At 41.9% G+C, this 23,100-nt stretch overlaps 1 protein-coding gene across 43 annotated transcripts in view; it reads left to right on the top strand.

The window, feature by feature from the left end:
* Positions 1–22,888, top strand: part of DOCK9 (dedicator of cytokinesis 9) — a 292,065-nt gene extending 269,177 nt beyond the window's left edge. For 27 of the 43 annotated variants that reach the window (XM_057299611.2, XM_055096929.2, XM_055096933.2 and 24 more), the window contains 9 exons: positions 5,573–5,695; positions 6,397–6,510; positions 7,186–7,221; positions 8,056–8,202; positions 10,654–10,864; positions 15,445–15,635; positions 18,432–18,532; positions 18,668–18,806; positions 21,627–22,888. In XM_057299611.2, the coding sequence (XP_057155594.2) occupies positions 5,573–5,695; positions 6,397–6,510; positions 7,186–7,221; positions 8,056–8,202; positions 10,654–10,864; positions 15,445–15,635; positions 18,432–18,532; positions 18,668–18,806; positions 21,627–21,749 (1,185 nt within the window). In that variant the 3' untranslated portion in view covers positions 21,750–22,888. The other 16 variants (XM_034936903.3, XM_055096934.2, XM_034936898.3 and 13 more) reach the window with 2 other exon arrangements.
* Positions 22,889–23,100: the final 212 nt, after the last annotated feature.

Here is a 23,100-nt window from a genome sequence, read left to right as displayed (position 1 = left end):
ATCACTCTCCTCAGCTTTCCATGCCTCACCTTCCCTTGTGGCCGGACAGATGCTGCTCCTTCCTGCCTCCCTGCACATTTCGTTATCCGTGCACTCCCGCCATCGTTTACCATCTCTTCCTGGACCTAGCTCCCACACGAGACTCTGGGCTCTAGGAGACAGGGAGCGTTCCTTCACCTGACTGTTCTTTCTTCACCTGACCTCACTACCGCCCAGGGACTCACTGACTACTGTTAAATGAATCAGTACCCGTTGCTCGCAAGTCAGAGTGCCTGCCCCTGTGACTTGCATCTTGGGCATGTATTTGAATTCATTGGGTTTTCCTCTGTCCTCCGTGTCTTACCATGTATATCACATCTCTTCTGGTTGGTAGTCTTGAGTCTCTAGTACGTCAGTTCTGGCTCCTCTGAGGATGACCGTGTGTGTCTTTGAGGAAGCAAATTTCATTCATGACACATAGCCTAATAGACCATCCAAAACCTGCCCTTCACATTTGGTAAAAATCTATTGAGTAATTTTTGTAAATTATAGAAACTAAATCCTATTTATATAGATTTGTTTTATAACCCCAGTGTCAAGCGCTGTGCCTTGCATGTAGTAGATGCTTGATAAATATTTGAACAAATGATACAATAGATGGATGACTCAATGATGTGGTGGTGAGGACACATAGTTGTAACTTTGGTAACTCTTTGAGAAGAATTTTTCATTTTTAATGAGATTGCATTAAAATTGCACCAGATTATTATTATGCTATAACTGGTATGGCGTGGAGTTAAGACTCTTTATGTCTCCAATCTGATCCACAATGGACAGGGTGTCATTGTAGATTTACATCTACTGTGTGGACCATGGCTTACTAGTGGGCTGGTTGTAGTTTTCCACAAAAACTTTACATTTCTCGGCCGGGCGCAGTGGCTCACGCCTGTAATCCCAGCACTTTGGGAGGCCAATGTGGGTGGATCACAAGGTGAGGAGATTGAGACCATCCTGGCTAACATGGTGAAACCCCATCTCTACTAAAAATACAAAAAATTAGCCGGGCATGGTGGCGGGTGCCTGCAGTCCCAGCTACTCGGGAGGCTGAGATAGGAGAATGGCCATGAACCCGGGAGGCAGAGCTTGCAGTGAGCCGAGATCGTGCCACAGCACTGCAGTCTGGGCAACAGAGCAAGACTCCATCTCAAAAAAAACAAACAAACAAACAAAAAAAACTTTACATTTCTCTTTGAAAAGGCCCAAAAATGAGAACCGAAGGGACCAAATGATTAGTCTGTAAGTAAACCTAAGGACAGTTTTAAAATGGGAAAAGTTCCATGCCCTTGATGCTTTCATTATTAGAAGTATGCCTTGTTATACAATATGTCTTCCCCACGGGAAGCTGAGTCCTCTTAGAATTCTTCCACCTCTACTGCAGTCCCACAACACCGCTGAGAGTCAAGATCATAAATACACACTGGCAGCGTATTTGACCTAAGATAGGCCAGAAATGCAAGGCTTTGGTAAAGGGAATCTTAGCTTATTTCCTCACAGACAAGGACAGCTATTATTATCTAGTAATATCGTTAATATTACTAAGAAAAGTACACATTGATTCACTCGTCCAATAGATACTGGACTACCCAGTGTGTATGAGACCCTGTGGGATTACATAGATTATATAGCCTAGTAAAAATTAAGGTTATTTTATTTTATTTTATTTTGAGACAGAATCTGACTGTCACCCAGGCTGGAGTGCAGTGGTGCGGTTTCAGTTCACTGCAACCTCCTCCTCCTGGGCTGAAGTTGTTCTCCCACCTCAGCCTCCCAGGTACCTGGGACTACAGGCATGCACTACCATGCCCAGCTAATTTTTTTGTATTTTTTGTAGAGATGGGGTTTCACTATGTTGCTGAGGCTTGTCTTGAACTCCTGAGCTCAAGCAATCCACCCACCATGCCTTCCCAAAGTGCTGGGATTATAGGCATGAGCACTTAGGGAGGCCGAGATGGGTGGATCACTTGAGGTAAGGAGTTCGGGACCAGCCTGGCCAACATGATGAAACCTTGTCTCTACTAAAAATACAAAAATTAGCTGGGCGTGGTGGCACACCCCTGTAATCCCAGCTACTTGGGAGGCTGAGGCAGGAGAATCACTTGAATCCGGGAGGCAGAGGTTGCAGTAAGCCAAGATTGTGCCACTGCACTCCAGTCTGGGCGACAGAATGAGACTCTTGTCTCAAAAAAAAAAAAAAAAAAAAGACGTACTTCTTTATAATACAGATACAAAGGAAAAGAGTGGGTGTGAAAACCTTTTCTGATTTCTTCGTGTCTTTTGCTGCTATGGTGGTTACTACATGTATCTGGCTTTAGTGTTTGTATTTATGAGACCTGCAATAAAAGCAGGAGAAAACTGATGTACCTTTTAATAAGCACCGGTACAGAGTTCAGTCACACAAATGACACTTTTATGACTCGTGTGCTATAAATATGACGTAGGAGGTAAATGGTCTTGCTTAGATAGCGTTTTCTGCTAAATTGAGTCACAACTGCTTTACAAATGTTTATTTACTTTGAATCTGTAATCTTTGTAGGCATTAGTCCTGTAGTGAAACATTAGGGCTGGTAATGAAAAACACAGGCCTTGCCCTTCATTTACAGTATTGTGAAGGATATAAACATTTTCAAAAGCAACTATAGACCCTTAATAAAATATTAGTAAATTGAAGGCTGGGCGCAGTGGCTCATGCCTGTAATCTCAGCACTTTGGGAGGCTGAGGTGGGTGGATCACCTGAGGTCGGGAGTTTAAGACCAGCCTGACCAACATGGAGAAACCCTGTCTCTACTAAAAATATAAAAAATTAGCCGGGCATGGTGGCACATGCCTGTAATCCCAGCTACTTGGGAGGCTGAGGCAAGAGAATCGCTTGAACCCGGGAGGCAGAGGTTGTGGTGAGCCGAGATCACGCCGTTGCACTCCAGCCTGGGCAACAAGAGTGGAATTCTGTCTCAAAAAAAAAAAAAAATTGAAATTAAAAAAATATATATTAGTAAATTGAATCTAGCAATACATAAAACAGAGAAATGCATCATGACCACGTAGGGTTTATTCTGGGAGTGCATAGCTGGCTCTGCATTGAAAAGCCAATCAAATTAATTCATCATATCAACAGAATAAATAGGAAAAACCATATGATTTTCTCAGTAGATGCATACAGAGTATTTGACAAAATTCAACATCTATTCATAATTTTTTTTAAAAAATGAGAAATAGAAGGGACTTCCTTAACCTGAAAACAAAAAGACTGTCTACAGAAAACCTATAGCTACCATCATATTTAATTGTGAAAGACTGAATGCTTTGCCCCTAAAATTGGAAACAAGACCATAATACCTGCTTTACTGACTATTCAATATCATGCTGGAGGTTCTAGCCAGTGTAGTAAGGCAAGAAAAAGAAATAAATCTTTCCATATTCACATAAGACATAGTTATAAAGAGAAAATCCCGAAGAACTTGGAAAATAAGCTACTAAAACTGTTAAGTCCATTTAGCAAGATCACAGGATACAAGATTAGTATACAAAAATTAACTTCTTCATTCTTATACTATGGTTTTACTGTATAGTTCATGATTACTTAATGTAATTTTTAGAAACAAATAAGCTGGATGATATTTAATCTTATTCAAACAAAGCACTTTCCTTTAAAGTGATCATCAAAACTTTAAAACAGTGCTATTTACAATAGCATAAAAAATATCCTGTGGTTTGGCACAAGGATGGGCACATATATCAATGGAACAAAACAGAGAGTCCAGAAATGGACCCACACACTTATGATCAGTTGATTTTTGACAGAGGTTCAAAGGCAATCCAATAGAGAAAGCATAGTCTCTCATCGAATGGTATTGAAACAATTGGATATACATATGCAAAAAAGAATATTTATACTTCATTAGAAAATAACCTAAAATGGATCATAGTCTAAAATGTAAAATGTAAAACTATAAAGCTTCTGGAAGAAAACATAAGAGAAAATCTTTGTGAACCTGGGTTAGATAAATATTTCTTAAATATAACATATAAAGCATAATCCAGGAAATAAAAACTTGATAAACTTTGTAAAATTAAAAACTTCTGCTCTTTAAAAGACACTGTTAAGAAAACCTAGACATAGGCATACAGACCGTGGCACACGTCTGTAATCCCAGCACTTTTGGAGGCTGAGGCTAATCACATGAGGGCAGGAGTTCAAGATCAGCCTTCCCAGCATGGCAAAACCCCATCTCTACTAAAAATACAAAAAATTAGTCGGGCATGTTGGTGCACAGCTGTAATCCCAGCTACTTGGGAGACAGAGGTTACAGTGAGCCAAGATCATGCCACTGTACCCCAGCCTAGGCAACAGAGCAAGACCCAGTCTCAAAAAAGCTAAAATAAATTTAATATTAAAAAAAAAACCTAGAGACAAATCACAGATTGGGAGAAATAGTTACAAATCACCTATCTGGCAAAGGACATTTATCCACAGTATATAAAGAACTCTCAAAATTCAATAATAAGCAATCCAGTAGAAAAATGAGCAAAAGATTTGAATAGACACTTTACCAAAGCTATATATAACAAATCAACAAATTAAAATTAATTCAGCATCATTAATGAAACCCCTCTAAAATGGGCTTAAACATTAGAGATCAAGTATTGGATCCCACTAGGAAATTCCACAGAGAGATTAACATCAATCAATCCAAACCTTTAACAGAGTTATTCATGACACCATCACTTTGCTGGGCAGCAGAAGGGAGGCCCTTCACTCTGCTACTAAGGCAGACCGGCCCCCTTCCATGGCCATGAGATGAATGCCAGCTCAGCCAAGCTACAGTCTGGTAGGAGCATTTCTTAGAATTGCAAGCTGGGGTCCTAAAATTCACCCTGATTGGCCTGCTTAGGTCACATGTCCACCCACGATGAAGCAATGACTGTGGCCAGGAAATAGATTTGTGCTGATTAGTGTAAGTCCAGGCCACAATTCTTAAGCCATGGGTAGTGTTAACTTCCTCCAAAGTTCAAGGGCTTTAGTGGAAGCAGAGTAACTACCCAAACTTCAATTAGTAGAAATGTCCAAGGTGAAGCAGGCACGGTGCCCCCCACACTCCATCACTAAATCCCTTTAATTTGTGTTAAAATCATGCTTAGTAAGGCTCCATGTCTTAGCATTGTCATTGTTCCTCAGAAAAGAAAAAGAAATTTCTAGATGATATTTATTAAGACAACTAGGAACAAAAATTGAGAGCCCCTGTGATGGTATCAGTGTCAGTTTTTCCATGTATTATGCAGTTATGCAGGGTGATCCTTTTTCGTTTTTGCTTGTGACCATGATTGAAAAAATGGCTCCCTAAAAAAGAACGTGGTGATGAAAAAATGGCTCCCTAAAAAAGAATGTTGTTGTAAGTGTGGAAGTGAGTGTTGACGCATGTTGTCTATTGTGAAAAATTCCTCCTGGCAGTCTTAGCACTTAGCATTCTGCTACGGGTGCCATGTCACATTCCCCATAACGCTCCTCTCTTGCTGTTGGCCCTCCTCTTTGATCAGGATGTGCTGATGGAGCTCCTTGAGCAGTGCGCAGATGGACTCTGGAAAGCCGAGCGCTACGAGCTCATCGCCGACATCTACAAACTTATCATCCCCATTTATGAGAAGCGGAGGGATTTTGAGGTATGAGAGTGCCTTTTTGTTTTTTTCCTATTTGAGAGCATGACGCTGTGACATATACCCAGACCTGCATATATGCGAGAGAGGAAGCAGGCCACGGGCCAGAGATGAGTGGGGGTCTCTGACCCTCCACGTTACGCTGAAGGTGGTGGCCAGTCATCATCTCCAAATAGTCATCGGGTATCACCCAGACCTGGGCCCCGCCTCTGTGGAGACCCCCACATCTCAAACTACAGAGTAACCGACACTCCACTTTTGAAAGGCTGCCATGAACAGAGTTTTGTGATCACCAGGTGTCCCTTTTCTGAGAACTCTTCCTTACTCCACCTGCGTGAAAAAAATGGTGTCCCTTCCATCCATCCTGGGCTTGGGAGGTCATCCAGTTTCTCTAGGCATATCAAACAGAGCAGGAAAAGCAAAGGCCAAGAATCACATTGGGGAACCATCTCTGACATCGCATCTTGACAACAGAGTTTGCTTACTCTAATGTGGAAATGTGATGGGTCCTCACGTGTGGGCTGGCCTTTGGGTAGGAAATGTTACCATTCATTAATGATCACTACAAGTTGTGCAGCCAAAATGTGGGTGTGTGTGTATTTTTATTCAAGTTCAAGGACTTTTCACCTCCATTATCACATTTGTTATTTTAAAATCGATTCTCCTCTTTGCACATGGGAAGAAATGGGCTTTGTTCTGCTTTCCAGAGGCTGGCCCATCTGTATGACACGCTGCACCGGGCCTACAGCAAAGTGACCGAGGTCATGCACTCGGGCCGCAGGCTTCTGGGGACCTACTTCCGGGTAGCCTTCTTTGGGCAGGTGAGCCTCCTGTCCGTTCTGCAGACTGTCCTAAGTCCTTTAAAAAAAAACAAAAACAAAAACAAAAAGAACTATAATAAAGTTATATCTTATAAATTCTCTGTTTTCTGTAATTGCTAATTTGATGAATTTGTCATATTTAGTATGATTCTTATCTTCCTCAGTAGTAAACTTTCGCTTTTTTTCTTTCTTCCTGTCTTTTCTTTATTACTTTCTTAAGGCAGCGGTAAGTTCTTCCTTAAGACATTCTTAGCAACATCTTTGGTACTTCAGTGTGGTTTGCAAGTTTGCTTTTCAAGTCTGTATGTTTATCTGTCTAGTTATTACAAACTCCAAAAAAATTAACATTTTATTCCATTTACAGAAATAAATCACCTGTTTTCTTATATATCTATATTGCATGTTTTAAACCAAAATTAAGACTTTCTGGTGTCCTTTGTGCCTGTGCATCTTTATCCTTTGTAGTATAATATCTCCACAAGTATATTTACAATTACAGTTTTTCAGAAACTCTATAGGAAAGGGTTTATCTAAATTTAACTTAAATTTTAACCTTCGAGTCTCTAACATTATTAAATGGTATAAATTATAATACATATATTTAGGGCGTGTGGTTTTCTATGAGCATTATATAACCTTCAATTTATTCTGTTATTGTCTTTTATAACTTTATAGCAATACCAGTTTACAGACAGTGAAACAGATGTGGAGGTAATTACAGTAAATGCCTAAAAAGCAAGTAATATGGTGAAATTACTGCATCTAAACTCCTAGTTTGATGTGGATGTTTTTTGTTTCATGCTAGCTTGCATTTTTTTTTTACTGTTTTGTGCACCATTTTCTCTCTCTTAATTTATGTGAGAAACTTTTAAAATTTTTCTTTTAAACATTAACCCCAGTTGGACTTTTTAATTTTCAACCTTTTTCACTTCCCATGCAATTCTAAGCCTTGTAGTCAAACATGATTGGTGCTAAAACAGATGATGACTGGTGATATGAAAATATTTTCTGATATTGAGCTACAGGTCTTTAATATTTTTTTCTCATCGGTAAAGCAAAATACAATTTATACAAGCTTTACATAACTTTTACTAAACTTACTCCAGACCCCCAAATGCTTCAGTTCATGCCATAAAATCCTGTGTGCAAGGGAGCCGTCAGGAGAAGGGAGGCATGTCCACTTCTGAGCCTGCCTGTCGTGGGCTGCTCATCATTTTCTAGTGAGTTCTGCTTCTTGGGAAAGTGAAACAGGCTTGACTCCCATTAGACTTCCCTGGGACAGCTTAGTCTTGTATCCAAAATCTCTCATTTCACTCAACACTTAATGACTGCATTCTTGAATAAGTTTGCAATGTTGTGTTTTTCCTTTATCTTTGCACCTAGACTTCATGTTATTAGCATTTTCTTTCTCATTCAGAAAGCCCATTTAAGTAGGATTTTTAGACTCATTCCTTTTTTTTTCCCCTTGTTATAAAAGAACCCTTCCTAGGTGGTAAGCCCTGGGCTTACATTCAGGGATAGCTCTAATTGTGCTTTATGTCACAGGGATTCTTTGAAGATGAAGATGGAAAGGAGTATATTTACAAGGAACCCAAACTCACACCGCTGTCGGAAATTTCTCAGAGACTCCTTAAACTGTACTCGGATAAATTTGGTTCTGAAAATGTCAAAATGATACAGGATTCTGGCAAGGTATGACCATGTTTGGATAAGTTTCATAGCAATGTAATGTTGTGATTGATTACATATTATATATTTTTAAATGTATGTAGAAAAAAACTCAAGAAAAATATTAAGGATTGTTGGCCATGAGTGGCAGGTGTATTTTCTTCCTAATACCTTTAGTGCTTTCGATTACATGCTTGACATTAAAAAATCTTTATCGCCTAATTTTTGAAACATCTAATTTTACAAAATAATTAACGTCTGACAGGATATGTCATTTTTAGTCCAGCTATTTAGAAGCTCTGACAGAATGAGGCCCGTGGCTTTGCTACTCACTGCACCTCTTCCTGCATGTAGCACATGACTTGCCACTCTGTCACTGACGGCTGGATACAAGGACAGGTGAACAGATGGGCGGATGGGTGAATGGACACATGGACAGGCCAATAAATGAACTCACCAGCAGTGTGACTGTGGGAATGGCGATCATTTTCTGCTTAGAGAGCTGTCCTCTGGCATTCTGTTCTCATGAAGACCCTTTTGGAATCTGCACCTTTGTCCTGTACCTTTGTGTGTCCCACCCTCCTCAGGACATCTCCAGGAGGTCAGGTCTCCCTCTGCTTCCTGAAGGTGAAACATGGGGCAAGACGGTTTCACTCCCGCTGCCTTTAAATTATTCCTGCTAAAGAAAGTTAAGTTTTAATAGGTTTGGATACAATTAGAATGAATGGCCAAATGGCTTTTTCTAAAATACAAATAATAACTTTTTTTTTTTTTTTTTGAGATGGAGTCTGGCTCTGTCACCTGGGCTGGAGTGCAGTGGCGCTATCTCAGCTCACTGCAATCTCTGCCTCCTGGGTTCAAGAGATTCTCGTGCCTCAGCCTCCCGAGTAGCTGGGATTACAGGAGCGCGCCACCACGCCTGGCTAATTTTTGTATTTTTGGTAGAGACAGGGTTTCACCATGTTGGCCAGGTTGTTCTCCAACTCCTGACCTCAAGTGACCTGCCTGCCTTGGCCTCCCAAAGTGCTAGGATTATAGGCGTGAGCCACCGAGTCTGGCCCAAATAATAACTTTCTATGACTTTATGTATTTTCTTCTAAAGTTTCAGGCACTTTTCCATCTGTTTTTCATTTTTCTTCACAATCATCTCTGTTTTGAGAACAGTTCTCTTTCATTTGCCTGCCTTATACCAGTATGGTCTCCATGTGCTCTGCACAGTCATTTCTTTTGTGTCCCTTTTTATTGCTCTAGAAGGTTAAATACAATTAAAATGTGCAAAATTGATTTGTTGATTTGTCTTCCTAATAAATTAGCTTTTGTTTCTGCATAGGAATTGCCTATGTTTAATTCTCTATCATGTCACAGAAATGAAAGTACCACCAATTCTAGCAATGTGGTTTTAAAAGCATTTATGTGTTAAACAGAAACTAAATTTATCATTAGATTAGTCTAGATTAATCTGTACCTGTATTAAATTAATTGATCTGCAGCTGTTGCATCTAATCTCAGCTGTCTGTAGATTAATGATAATTTGGAGGCCTAGCTTCCAAACATTATTCCTAAAATAAACATTTATATCTCTAAGCCAAATATATTAAAAATGCAGTTTAAGAAACAATCAGAGAAATCCAGACTGGAGGTCATTCAATAAGAAAACCAGCACTTTGGGAGGCCAAGGCGGGCGGATCACCTGAGGTCGGGAGTTCGAGACCAGCCTGACCAACATGGAGAAACCCTGTGTCTGCTAAAAATATATAATTAGCTGGTCATGGTGGCACACACCTGTAGTCACAGCTACTTGGGAGGCTGAGGCAGGAGAATCACTTGAACGCTGGAGGCAGAGGTTGCAGTAGCTGAGATCGCGCCATTGCACTCCAGCCTGGGCAACAAGAGCAAAACTCTGTCTCAAAAAAAAAAAAAATAATTCAATGTTATGGGAAAAATGAATGATAGGGAATTCTTCTAAATTAAACATGACTACGGACATAACAACTAAATGTAAAGTGTGATTATTGATTAGATTCTGATCCAAACACAAATATCTATAACTAACATTCTGGAGACATTTGAGAAAATGTTAATATAGACTGGGTATTGGATGGTATTAGGGAATCAGTGTTAATTTGGGTAGGCATGATAATGTATTGCGGTTATAGAAGCAAATGTCCTTATTTTTAGGAGAAGCTGACTGTAGTATCCTGACGTGTACCACTTACTTTGAAATGGTTCCACTGGAAAAAAAAAAGTCTGTATGTCTGTGTGTGTGTGCACATACATAAGTGTATGTGTATGTATATTTGAAACAAATATAGCAAACTGCTAGCAGTTGTTGTCCAAGTGGTGGATATGTGGATGTTTGTTGTACTCTTCTGTCCGTTATATTTACTAATAAAATGTTGGAAAATACCACGTAGGTAAGAACTGAGTGATTCCTTCATGGAGCACCAATCTCCCATTGTGCTGTTTCAATTAAAGGTCAACCCTAAGGATCTGGATTCTAAGTATGCATACATCCAGGTGACTCACGTCATCCCCTTCTTTGACGAAAAAGAGTTGCAAGAAAGGAAAACAGAGTTTGAGAGATCCCACAACATCCGCCGCTTCATGTTTGAGATGCCATTTACGCAGACCGGGAAGAGGCAGGGCGGGGTGGAAGAGCAGTGCAAACGGCGCACCATCCTGACAGGTATGGGCCCCAGAAGCCGCATGGACACGAGCCCGGACACCTCGCCAAAGAGCTGTCCAGAGGGATTCAGAAGCTTCAGGACTGGAAGAGTCTTTTGAGCTCAGTTAGCCACCCCCACACCCATTTCAGTTTCACATTTATCTAGTGCTTCCTTTTGAATACTTGGGATGTTTTTCTGTTTATCTGTTCACATTTATCTAGTGCTTCCTTTTGAATACTTGGGATGTTTTTCTGTTTATCTGTTGACACTTCCTTCTTCCACAAGACCAGAAGCTCATATCCAATCTAAGGTCACTTACCCTTCTGAGAATGTGATGAAAATGGCGTGCCTTATGTGCCTAGATGCTTTTGCACACAGTCTAAGGTGACTTATGGACTCCAGGTCCAGCAGCCACACCCAGTCCTGGGTCTCGGCACAGGGAGGGACCCGTCTCACACACCTGTCTCAGGTTCTAGCATGGGCCTGCTCAGCGGTCTCAGGCTGTGAGTAAATGGGATGTGAGCTTGGATTGCCCCACATTGTTGCCCCCCGGGACTGGCCAGCTGCCACTTGAATGCCTCCTCTGCCAGGAAGCTCACTGCATTCAGTGGCTATCCACAAGTTCAGCTTAGGCAGTTTTCACTGATCCCTCTGGCACTGTTTAGCCAGTGATAACCCACTCTGGGAAATGTGTTTTGCATCATTTCCCGGTCCCTGGCAAGTGTCCAGTCATCCTGGGGTGATTTTTACCTTCTGTGGGAGAGCTTGACCCATCCCTGCCTCGTTAGGGTCAGCGACATCACTGGGGTAACCTAACATAAAATGCTTTCTTGACCAAGAAATATCAGTGGAAGGGCCATTGAGAATGCCAGGTGTGCCAGTTTTCACCACACGTCTTCCAAAGAGTGGCCCTAGTTAAGTCAGACCAGGAAAGGGCCTGCTCCCCAGAAGTTGGGGTTATTGAGTTTCTGTCTGGGTAATAATACACACTATCATAATAAGCGGAAGGAGCGCTGTGGAGATGCTGCACCCAGGTGCTTATCAGCTCTCACCGGCGAAGTGTATGCTTTAAAAAGAGAGACTGGATGGCGTGGGGTTTATATCTCAGTAAAGCTGTTACAAAAAAAAAAAAAAAAATACAGGTTTTTATGAATTAGCCCAGGACAGCGTATTGCAGGGAGCTTTTCACACTCCCTATGAGGGAAAAGAGATACAAGTTAAAACAAAACTGTGTTCTTAAAGTGTCCCTAATCCTGCTTGTAAAATAAGAAGACAGCATATATAAAGCACAAATAATATTGTCCTCACAAACATCACCCCACCCCAAATAATTTAATTATTTTTTTAATGCACACATCAGTAGCAAATTCTCATTAAGCCAAATAACTGCGCTTCCAGATGGAATCACTTTATGGGAATCACCAGCTTACAGTGTTTATGGTTCAGCTGTGATAACTTTCCTTCTGACCCTTTAAGTCAGTGGTTACCCAAGGTTGGTCCAGGACCAGCAGCATCAGCACCCCCAGGGAACTTGTTAGAAATGGAAGTTCCAGGTCCCCACCTCCGAAACTGCTGGATCAGAAACTCTGGGGGCGGGGCCCAGCTCTTTGTGTTCAACAGGCCCTCCCGGTTATCCTGGTGCATGCTCAGATTAGAGAACTGCTGCCTTTAATAAACCTAGTTCACTGCTGAGTCAGGGTCAGGATTTTTTAGTATGGTTATTGTTAAGGCAGTGTACGGATTCATAAACATTTCATTACCATAGGCCGTTTTCCCAGGGCACATTTCTCCAGGGTTACAGGTCATCATTTTGTTAGAGACTACTTTAGATTAGATAAAGCACATGAGCAATGCTCTGTATCTGCGGGAACAAGGGGACAGAGAGTGCGCTTCAGAGAGAGGTGGGGCAGACACCTGTGTTGTTGGCTTGGGGATTGCCGTCCACAGCTGTGGGTTGAGACAGCCTAAGCAATGGCGAGGCTGTCCTGGGGGTCCTGTAGGCCTGGGTCACAGCCTCACTGTGTGACCTTGGGCAGGTCACTCTTCCTCTCTATGCCTTAGTTTCCTCATCTGTAAAATGCAAGTTAGGACACTTATCTCATTATATTGTCATAACTTTGTAAATAGTAAGAAGCAGGGGAAAGAGCGTTCTTCATTTTTTGCTAGATTTCATCTGCTGTTGAGCTAGATACACACACCAGGGCGTTCTGAAGGCTGGACCTGAGGGTTTTCCCTCAAGTTATCAACCCCTCAGGTTCTTCTTCCATTGCATTGCTTTGTACCTAACCTTTGGCCTTCCAAAGGTCAAAGGGAGCCCAGGCCTTCCCTGCCCTCTACACCAGGAAAAGGCTCACCTTCCTGGGTAGTTCCCAGTCAGCTGACTGTAACTATGCGATCATTTGAAAAACCTCATGATCACCCTCCAGCCTCCTTCAGTGGAAATTTCTGAGCCTGTCCCAAAGAAGGGGGGCGAGGAGAAGCCTCCCCCACTTCTTTCATGGAACTTTTCCCAAGGAGTTTCTTCCCAGTCACTATTCCAGACTCTTCCAAACCTGGATTAGCTTCCGGCCCTCCACTTTCTATTCAAGACACACAGACCAGCAGTCACCATACTTACCACTGGGCCTTCCCCATCCTCCTTTCTAAAGGGCTGGCTCAGTCGGTCACCTAATTGTCCACCTTCCAGAGCCAGTTTGGACTCTCATGCAGCCATTTGGGCAGTAATGCATTCATTCATTCAACAAAATGTATTGCACACTGACCATGTTCCCATTGGCACGCTAATGAAACAGACATCTGTGGGCCTGTGCAGCTGGCATTCTAGCCAGAGGAGACAGATGATAAACAGTACCCAGGTGAGTAAATATACCCGTGGTAGAACGTGATCTGTGTTCCAGACAAAGCAAAAGGAGACTGGGAACCTGGAGTTGACCTCCTTCCTCAGAAACAGGAAGGCAGCACCAGTCTTCCCCTGAAGCACAGCCCCCTGTCCAAATACAAGCAGGCCTCTGCCAGCGCCGCCTCCCTGACTAAGGAGCAGTGAGGCCGAGTCCTCACCATCCTACCAGGGAGCTTTGTGGATCCCCAGTGCTACCACTTAAAATCTGTGAAACCAAGTCGGGAACCCTTCACCTTTCACTGATAAAACATTGTGAAAAGGCAACAGGCCTGTAAGTACGTGACATATGAGGTTGCCTCAGGGTGGACATGTTTTCTGCCTTTGTCCAGATGTTGGGTGGCCCATCGGAACTCTGTGTGTCACAGGGGCTGGGCCTGTTTCCCATCCTGTGATGAGTCCTTCCCGATTGAACTCTTCCCTAGCCACTTGCTACCTAGAGACCAGGACCACTCCCATCTGACGTTTGCTTGTTCAAAAAAAATAATAAGCTTTTAAGTACATATCTACCTGCCTATTAGTAAATATATGTCAAGTGAGAATATTATAGATATTTCTATATTATATAGAGCAATAAGAAATGTGAAATAGTAAATGAGAACCTGCTGTTTTTCTGTTCATTTTTAAATTAACTCCTTTGTGTTGATGTTTAGGTATCTCATTATGATAAAGGAAAACAATATTAATCAGATTTTTTTGGTTAAAAAATATATAAGAAAAAGTAAATATTTTTATTTTTATTTCTTATTCATTGCTGTAAGTTTCAAAATACCTTTATTAGCACTACAGCTCCAAAAGTTTGTGAATTTCTGGTTCATGAAATCCTTTGCTTAGGAGTATATTCTTTGTGTTTTTTTGGTTTGGGTTTTAGGGGAATGGTTTTTGTTTTCTTTTTTGAGACAGGGTCTCACTCTGTAGCCCAGGCTGGAGTGCAGTGGCACAATCACAGCTCACTGCAGCCTTGACCTCCTGGGCTCAAGCCTCCCGTGTCAGCCTCCCCAGTAGCTGGGACTACAGGCATATACCACCACACTCAGCTAATTTTTGTATTTTTTACAAAATTACAAAAATTAGGTTTTTGCCATGTTGCCCAGGCTGGTCTTGAACTCCTGGGCTCAAGTGATCTACCAGCCTTGGCCTCCTAAAGTGCTAAGATTACAGGTGTGAGCACTGTACCCACCCTAGGAATATATTCTTATTATTTATTATTTTCTACTGATTTCTCAGCTTTGTGCAAGCTTAGCATGTGATTCAAAGTTATTCTATGGACAAAAATGAATTTTCTCAAGGATATTTTTATGGAACTATTTTCTGGACTTAATCTGTTATGTAGTATCTCAAAATTGTTTAGTCTTTTTTATGTTGTCAAAGTCATCTTATATCCACTAACTCATTCAGACCTCAGAGCTTCCAAGGAAGGTTTGAGTGGGGAATGATAACCTGATTTATTTAAAGACATGCTTGTCACATTAAAAGGATAACAAGGACCCAACTCTCTTGACTTTACGAGACACACGATTGTAAAGGAAGACAATATTCTAGCTCCATCAAGTACTAGTATGTGTCTTTGGCAAGCTTTGGGTTCCTTATTTTAAAAATGTAAGTAATAACGACATGTATAATAATCACTTCTAATAATAATCACCTCAGTAACACTAAAGCTCGTGCAAGCCGTGCAGTAATTCTGGGGCTTACCCTCTGCAGCCATACACTGCTTCCCTTATGTGAAGAAGCGCATCCCTGTCATGTACCAGCACCACACTGACCTGAACCCCATCGAGGTGGCCATTGACGAGATGAGTAAGAAGGTGGCGGAGCTCCGGCAGCTGTGCTCCTCGGCCGAGGTGGACATGATCAAACTGCAGCTCAAACTCCAGGGCAGCGTGAGTGTTCAGGTGAGCCAGGCACAGCAGGCCGGAGGGCAGCAGGGGAAGTCCTTGCCCCTGGGTGACTTGAGAGTCATTTCCACTAACAAGGTCTACTTGAGAGCCTCGGTTTACCAAGTGATCCCTGCTCCCTTCCCCCAACGTCTGTGACATTTCTCCTGATATCAGAGGGGGAGGAAACCTCATGATCCCTGCCCCCCGCCCCATGAGGACTGACTGTCTGTGGGGACAAGAGCCAGATCTCATACACTACCCTGATTTGTCAGTATTTGGGGAATTCTGGGTGCCTGATTAGAAGCATCAAGACTCTTCTAAATACAAAGAAGTGTGGAGAGCAGTAGATTTTCCTATAAAACTGTTGTTTGCTGTTTTCTATGAAAATTGTATCCAAAAAAGTACCTTAAGTTTTACCCTGTTAATGGTATCTTTTGATTAATGAATTCATTATTTTAATATAGCCCAATCAATTTTTCTTTATTGGTAGCATTTTTATGTTCTCTTTAAGAAATCTGTGTCTATCCAAAATTTCACCGATGTTCTCCTAGGTTTTCCTCCTTTGCTCAGCATCCACATCCAGGTCTGCAGTCCATCTGGAATTGATTTTTGTATATGTTATAGTGTAAGGGTCAGGATATATTTTTTCCATATGACCTTCCAAGTGATGTACACAATTTATTGAAAAGATCATCTTTGATCTAGATACTAACATATATGTTCAGTTTGTGAAAATTCATCAAGCTATATACACTTGTGATATATGCGCTTTCCCGTTTGTATATTATACTTTAGTAAGAGGTTTTTAAAAAGTTATCTTACTTACATGGTTTCCTAGTTAATTGGTAAATGTTAAATCACTCCCTCCAGTAACAAGTATGACTCTTACTTTCTGGTATTTTTAAGTGTATATAGTTCAAGCACATGTTTGTTTAAGTGTATATGTACATGTGTGTATATATGTATTTGTATATCCTATTGTTTTATCTTTCAAGAAGGGTATGTTTATGAAAGTTACATGTAGATTATAATACATAGGTTTTGGTTTTTTTGGTTCATTTTCTGAAATTATATTTTGTCAACTTCCCATCAGATCCACGCTAAAGAACCGTGAGTTGTTGCCCAACATTTTTGTGTTATTCACCACAAAAGCATTTACAGATGTTTTTAATCTCTTTCCTTATAGTCTCAAAGACATATGTGCCAAAATAAGTTAGCAAGTGAACATAAGTATTCCAGCAACATGAGTGATTATGTAACAGGTCCAGAGGCCACAATTTTCTGTAGCTAAAAACAAAACCACTCAATCAACATGATCTTGGAACATCCAGCCCCTATGGAAAGGCCGCTGGAGGGGTGTGGCACCAGTCCAGGGTAGGGCTGGACCATTGAGCTTTGTAAAAGGCAAAATATGCCGTGCTAATTTGATGGTAAACTTAGCGTTTTATAAAATTCCCAATCATCTTAAAAAGCAAGAAATTCCATGTTGAAATGAGAAGATTAAGTTTATACTCATACCTACAAAAGTAACAACAAAGTTGCAGCCAGAGGAAATTAACTTTATCATTTTATTTGCGTATTTCTGTAATTGTTTCATCAAGCAGCTCACTGGCGCTGCAGCTTTACTGGGCAGAGCCGTCTGCGGAGCTTCTTGTCATTGCACTCCAAGATCTTGCTATTAGACCTTATGGAGTCTCATCAGCCTTCCTCTTTCTATCTTCTTCAAATATAGACCGTCTTGTATCATTTTAGATGATCAGTCATTTGGGTCGTCTTCAGGTGATGAATACAGTTCCCCCCACGCACCAGCCTGGTGCTGAGTTCCACCCTCACGCATCTTGGGCTGTTCACCCATTGCCCCCGGCTCAGAGGTCCCCCTCTGACCACTGTGGCTGGAACCTGGAACCCTCCTGTCTCTCCACGTCTGGTGTGAGTTCCTGTGGCTCAGTTTTCCTGCCATTGCTAGAGAAGTCCTGCCTACCATGGGTCAGAACCACACACGGAGAGCTCCCCTAATTCCTTGCTAAGCTCACCAGACCTTCCGGGAAATATCAAGCAGTGACCACATAGTCACGTTCTTTCCCAGGCTGTCTCAGACGCCTGGAACATTCTTCTTCCCATCCCAGTGTGTCCAGCCTTCTTTCTCACCACGTTCTTACCTTTCCTTACTTATCCAGAATCAGCAGACCCTTCTTAGCTGCTTGCAAGGGTGGTGCAGGGTTCTGGTTCACTCACCGTGCTGTCTGCTCCTAACATCTAGCTCTCCAGCACACCGCAAATGCTCACTTCATCCCAGGATAGCAAATCAGTTTGCCCATGGCTGTCTATACAATTCAATGAAATGAACAGTTGGTTTTTAAAAACTGGAACAGTTACTGCATTTTTCAATTTTTCACTGAATTCACCAGATTGGCCTGTTAGTTCAGTGTAGTGCAGCACAAATCCCAGTGACTAAACACCTTGGAAGTAAGAATCCTTGACCTGGATTTGGAAGACCTGGGCTGTGATCTCTGGTGTTTTGCTTATTGGCTCTTCAAACTTCAACAGGCCCCTACGTTTTCCAAGCATTGGTTTCTTCTTACATAAAGTAAACCATCATCACAAGTGCCCTGAAGATGGCTGAGATCATGGAATCAAGTGGTGTGCAACAGAGTGAGCTTTGTGGTTTCTTTTTGGGCTTAAGTTCCTGGAAGGCAGGGATTGTGAGTAGCTCATGCAAACAGGCTTTTTAGTGCCTGCAAACTGAAACTGAGCAGATGGTCATGGTAATTTTCTTCCTAATGGAACTGAAAATCTTTGCTCTTTGTCTAGGTCAATGCTGGCCCACTAGCATATGCTCGAGCTTTCTTAGATGATACAAACACAAAGCGATATCCTGACAATAAAGTGAAGCTGCTTAAGGAAGTTTTCAGGTAAAGCACACTGAAAGCATCTTTTTCTCTTCGAGTATTGATCATTTCTGTACTCATTCGGGAGGGAGATGCTGCTGGTTGGACTCATGCCTTATCCTCTGCGTGCCTTTGTTTCTCCCGCCTGTACCATTCCAGGCAATTTGTGGAAGCTTGCGGTCAAGCCTTAGCGGTAAACGAACGTCTGATTAAAGAAGACCAGCTCGAGTATCAGGAAGAAATGAAAGCCAACTACAGGGAAATGGCGAAGGAGCTTTCTGAAATCATGCATGAGCAGGTGAGGGCCGCACTGGCTCCAACAACTTGGAGTTCTTGGTTAGGGGTTTCAAGTACACCCTATCATGACTTAGGCCGCCTGATATCCTTCCAGAACTGTGACATCTGAAGGAGAATGTAGCATACCACACTCCTGCCATGCTCTAGCCCCAGGTCATTTGGGAACAGCTAACAGATTGCCCGTATGCTGTTATCTACGGCAAGCAGGGGAGAGCAGGCCCGCCTCCTCGTGGCCCTAAGAGGTGGCCATGTTTCCTAAGCTTTCTCTCTCCCCACCCCCGTCTAGCCAAAAAGAAAAGAAAGGAAAAACTCACACGAAAATATCCATACTGTTCTGACAACTTTATTCCTTTAATCCTTTGAAAAAAGCAGGACTTGCCAACCTGGTTTAAGGAATTATCTGTTGCATTCAATGTTTTTGCTGTTTAAAAATACAGACTGATTCCATTTTTGACGATGTACAGTGGGCCTTGGTGCCCCAGTGGATTCTTCCTTTAAGTTCCTTGTCACTATGGGCATCGTCCCTGATTATTTTGCTGTTCTCTCTTTCCTGTGGGTTTCTTCAGTAGGATTCTATGTGTGGGCTCAGTTGTCACAGAGGAGACAGTGTCCCGTATCCAGGGAATGCCTAGAGCAGCATCCACATTGTTTTTTTTGTGAGGGATCTGTCTCAGTCACTGTCCTTTCTTTATAATTGACATTAGCACCTTGATAACACAGAACTGCTCTGTCTGGCCCCTCCATTACCGTCCTTCAGTCTGGCACAGTGGAAGCCAGGGCCGTTTGTGGAGTGATCCTATCCCCTGACAGTTTAGTTAGGACATTTTCATTGCAGGAAACAAACGTCAGTGTGTGAGCTTTAACTCACTTGCTTTTTTTCTCCTACATGCTAACACGTTCAGCTGGGATGGTAATGTCATTTTTAAATTTTATTTTTCTGATAATCTGACTCAGAAAAAGCTATTACTTTTTTGAGTTTGAGCAACTACAGACATTGGCATAATGACAGTACATGGGCAGAGGAAAGCACCCTCTTCTGGACATTTTAAAAAGTAGAGGCCAGACATGGTGGCTCACTCCTGTAATCCCAGCACTTTGGGAGGCCAAGGCGGGTGGATCATCTGAGGTCAGGAGTTCGAGACCAGCCTGGCCAACATGGTGAAACCCCATCTCTACTAAAACATACAAAAATTAGCTGGGCGTAGTGGCACATACCCTAGTCTCAGCTACTCGGGAGGCTGAGGCAGGAGAATTGCTGGAACCCAGGAGGTGGAGGCTGCAGTGAGCCAAGATCGTGCCACTATGCTCTAGCCTGGGCCACAGAGCGAGACTCCATCTCAAAAAAAAAAAAGTAGAAAAAATTGAAACGATTAGAGAAATGAATGTCTGAATAATTAAGCAGAACATGAGGGACTCATGGGAACTGATTTTCGGAGAAAACTTGAGATCTTTTCTCTGGAGCCTCCAGATTCCTATAGAATGGAGAGTTTGGTCAGTGGGTGCCGACATTGGGCACTAGAGAAGATGAAAGTAGTAAGAGATCATAGGCTGAAACCATTAAACTCCCAAAGTACAGGGATATTTAACGCACTTGCTGTCAGCTGCACCTTGAACTTCCCATTATGCCAACAGCTGTGAAGACTGAGCCCCCGTGAACCCCTGAAGGGCCGTGGCCGGGGTAGACTTGCTTTCGATGTTTCCAGGGGAAACATCCAGCAGGGGAGCCTCTGCTGGAGGTGAAGACCTACACTCAGATCCTTCCAGGCACCACTGGGCATGGAAAGATACTTGTTCAGGGTCAGAGGAGTAGCCACCCTCTCCCAAGACAAAATCCGTAAGACCCTGAGAAAAGGAGGCAGGAGAGAAACACAAATGCTTCAAATTCATTTTTAAAGGCTTTTTCAAGGTCAAGGCTAGGTTGTGTCCCAGTCAAGCACATGTAAGTAGACCTCACGTTGCCTTAAGTAGACCTCACGTTGCCTTATGATCTGGTGAGCGTAGAAGACTCTCCATTCACTAGCTTTGTAAAAGAAACAAAATGTGCTGTTCTTGACTTTCTCCTTATAATCCTCACCTGAAAACAGTCATTTACGAGATAAGCTGAACATCTCCCTCTGTAAACCAGCAGCCAGGCTTTCCGGCTGCGCATCACTCACGTGATGGAGTGAGTGTAGACTTGTGTGTGTGATGTGGGGTGCAACACATTGAGAAATATCTGCTTGCATCCTTATACTCAGTAACATTGTGTTGCACATGGCAACATTGCCTTAAACTCTGTAACATTTTGTTATACTTGGTAACATTGTGTCACACATGGCAACATGGCATTGCATATGATAACATTGTGTTATGCATGGCAACATTGCATTGCATATGGTAACCTTGTGTCACACATGGCAACATGGCATTGCATATGGTAACCTTGTGTCACACATGGCAACATGGCATTGCATATGGTAACCTTGTGTCACACATGGCAACATGGCATTGCATATGGTAACCTTGTGTCACACATGGCAACATGGCATTGCATATGGTAACCTTGTGTCACACATGGCAACATGGCATTGCATATGGTAACATTGTGTCACACATGGCAACATGGCATTGCATGTGGTAACCTTGTGTCACACATGGCAACATGGCATTGCATATGGTAACCTTGTGTCACACATGGCAACATGGCATTGCATATGGTAACCTTGTGTCACACATGGCAACATGGCATTGCATATGGTAACCTTGTGTCACACATGGCAACATGGCATTGCATATGGTAACATTGTGTTGCACTCAGTAACGTTGTGTTTCTGTCCTCGAGATCTGCCCCCTGGAGGAGAAGACGAGTGTCTTACCGAATTCCCTTCACATCTTCAATGCCATCAGTGGGACTCCAACAAGCACAATGGTTCACGGGATGACCAGCTCGTCTTCGGTCGTGTGATTACACCTCATGGCCCGTGTGTGGGGACTTGCTTTGTCATTTGCAAACTCAGGATGCTTTCCAAAGCCAATCACTGGGGAGACCGAACACAGGGAGAACCAAGGGGAAGGGGAGAGAAAGGAAATAAAGAACAACGTTATTTCTTAACAGATTTTCTATAGGAGTTGTAAGAAGGTGCACATATTTTTTTAAATCTCACTGGCAATATTCAAAGTTTTCATTGTGTCTTAACAACGGTGTGGTAGACACTCTTGAGCTGGACTTAAATTTTATTCTTCCTTGCAGAGTAGTGTTAGAATAGATGGCCTACAGAAAAAAAAGGTTCTGGGATCTACATGGCAGGGAGGGCTGCACTGACATTGATGCCTGGGGGACCTTTTGCCTCGAGGCTGAGCTGGAAAATCTTGAAAATATTTTTTTTTTTTCCTGTGGCACATTCAGGTTGAATACAAGAACTATTTTTGTGACTAGTTTTTGATGACCTAAGGGAACTGACCATTGTAATTTTTGTACCAGTGAACCAGGAGATTTAGTGCTTTTATATTCATTTCCTTGCATTTAAAAAAATATGAAAGCTTAAGGAATTATGTGAGCTTAAAACTAGTCAAGCAGTTTAGAACCAAAGGCCTATATTAATAACCACAACTATGCTGAAAAGTACAAAGTAGTACAGTATATTGTTATGTACATATCATTGTTAATACAGTCCTGGCATTCTGTACATATATGTATTACATTTCTACATTTTTAATACTCACATGAGCTTATGCATTAAGTTTAATTGTGATAAATTTGTGCTGTTCCAGTATATGCAATACACTTTAATGTTTTATTCTTGTACATAAAAATGTGCAATATGGAGATGTATACAGTCTTTACTATATTAGGTTTATAAACAGTTTTAAGAATTTCATCCTTTTGCCAAAATGGTGGAGTATGTAATTGGTAAATCATAAATCCTGTGGTGAATGGTGGTGTACTTTAAAGCTGTCACCATGTTATATTTTCTTTTAAGACATTAATTTAGTAATTTTATATTTGGGAAAATAAAGGTTTTTAATTTTATTTAACTGGAATCACTGCCCTGCTGTAATTAAACATTCTGTACCACATCTGTATTAAAAAGACATTGCTGACCATTTGGGGTGGCTGCTGGGTGTTTATTGTTCAGCAGTCCTAAGGGAACAGGATACCAAAATCCTCAGAGTGAAATCACACGGGGTCTGAAATTTTCTTTAAAATACTTGAGCGGGGGAAAAAAAGAGTGGGTAGAGACCACGGGACTGACAGAATGCTGGTCATTGTGGAGGCTGAAGTTGGGTGCGGGGGAAGCATGATACCAGTTTCTCTG

This window comes from Pan paniscus, chromosome 14 (assembly GCF_029289425.2).
Source record: "Pan paniscus chromosome 14, NHGRI_mPanPan1-v2.0_pri, whole genome shotgun sequence".
In the NCBI taxonomy this organism is placed as follows: domain Eukaryota; kingdom Metazoa; phylum Chordata; class Mammalia; order Primates; family Hominidae; genus Pan; species Pan paniscus.
This window is presented reverse-complemented; position numbering and strand designations above follow the sequence as displayed.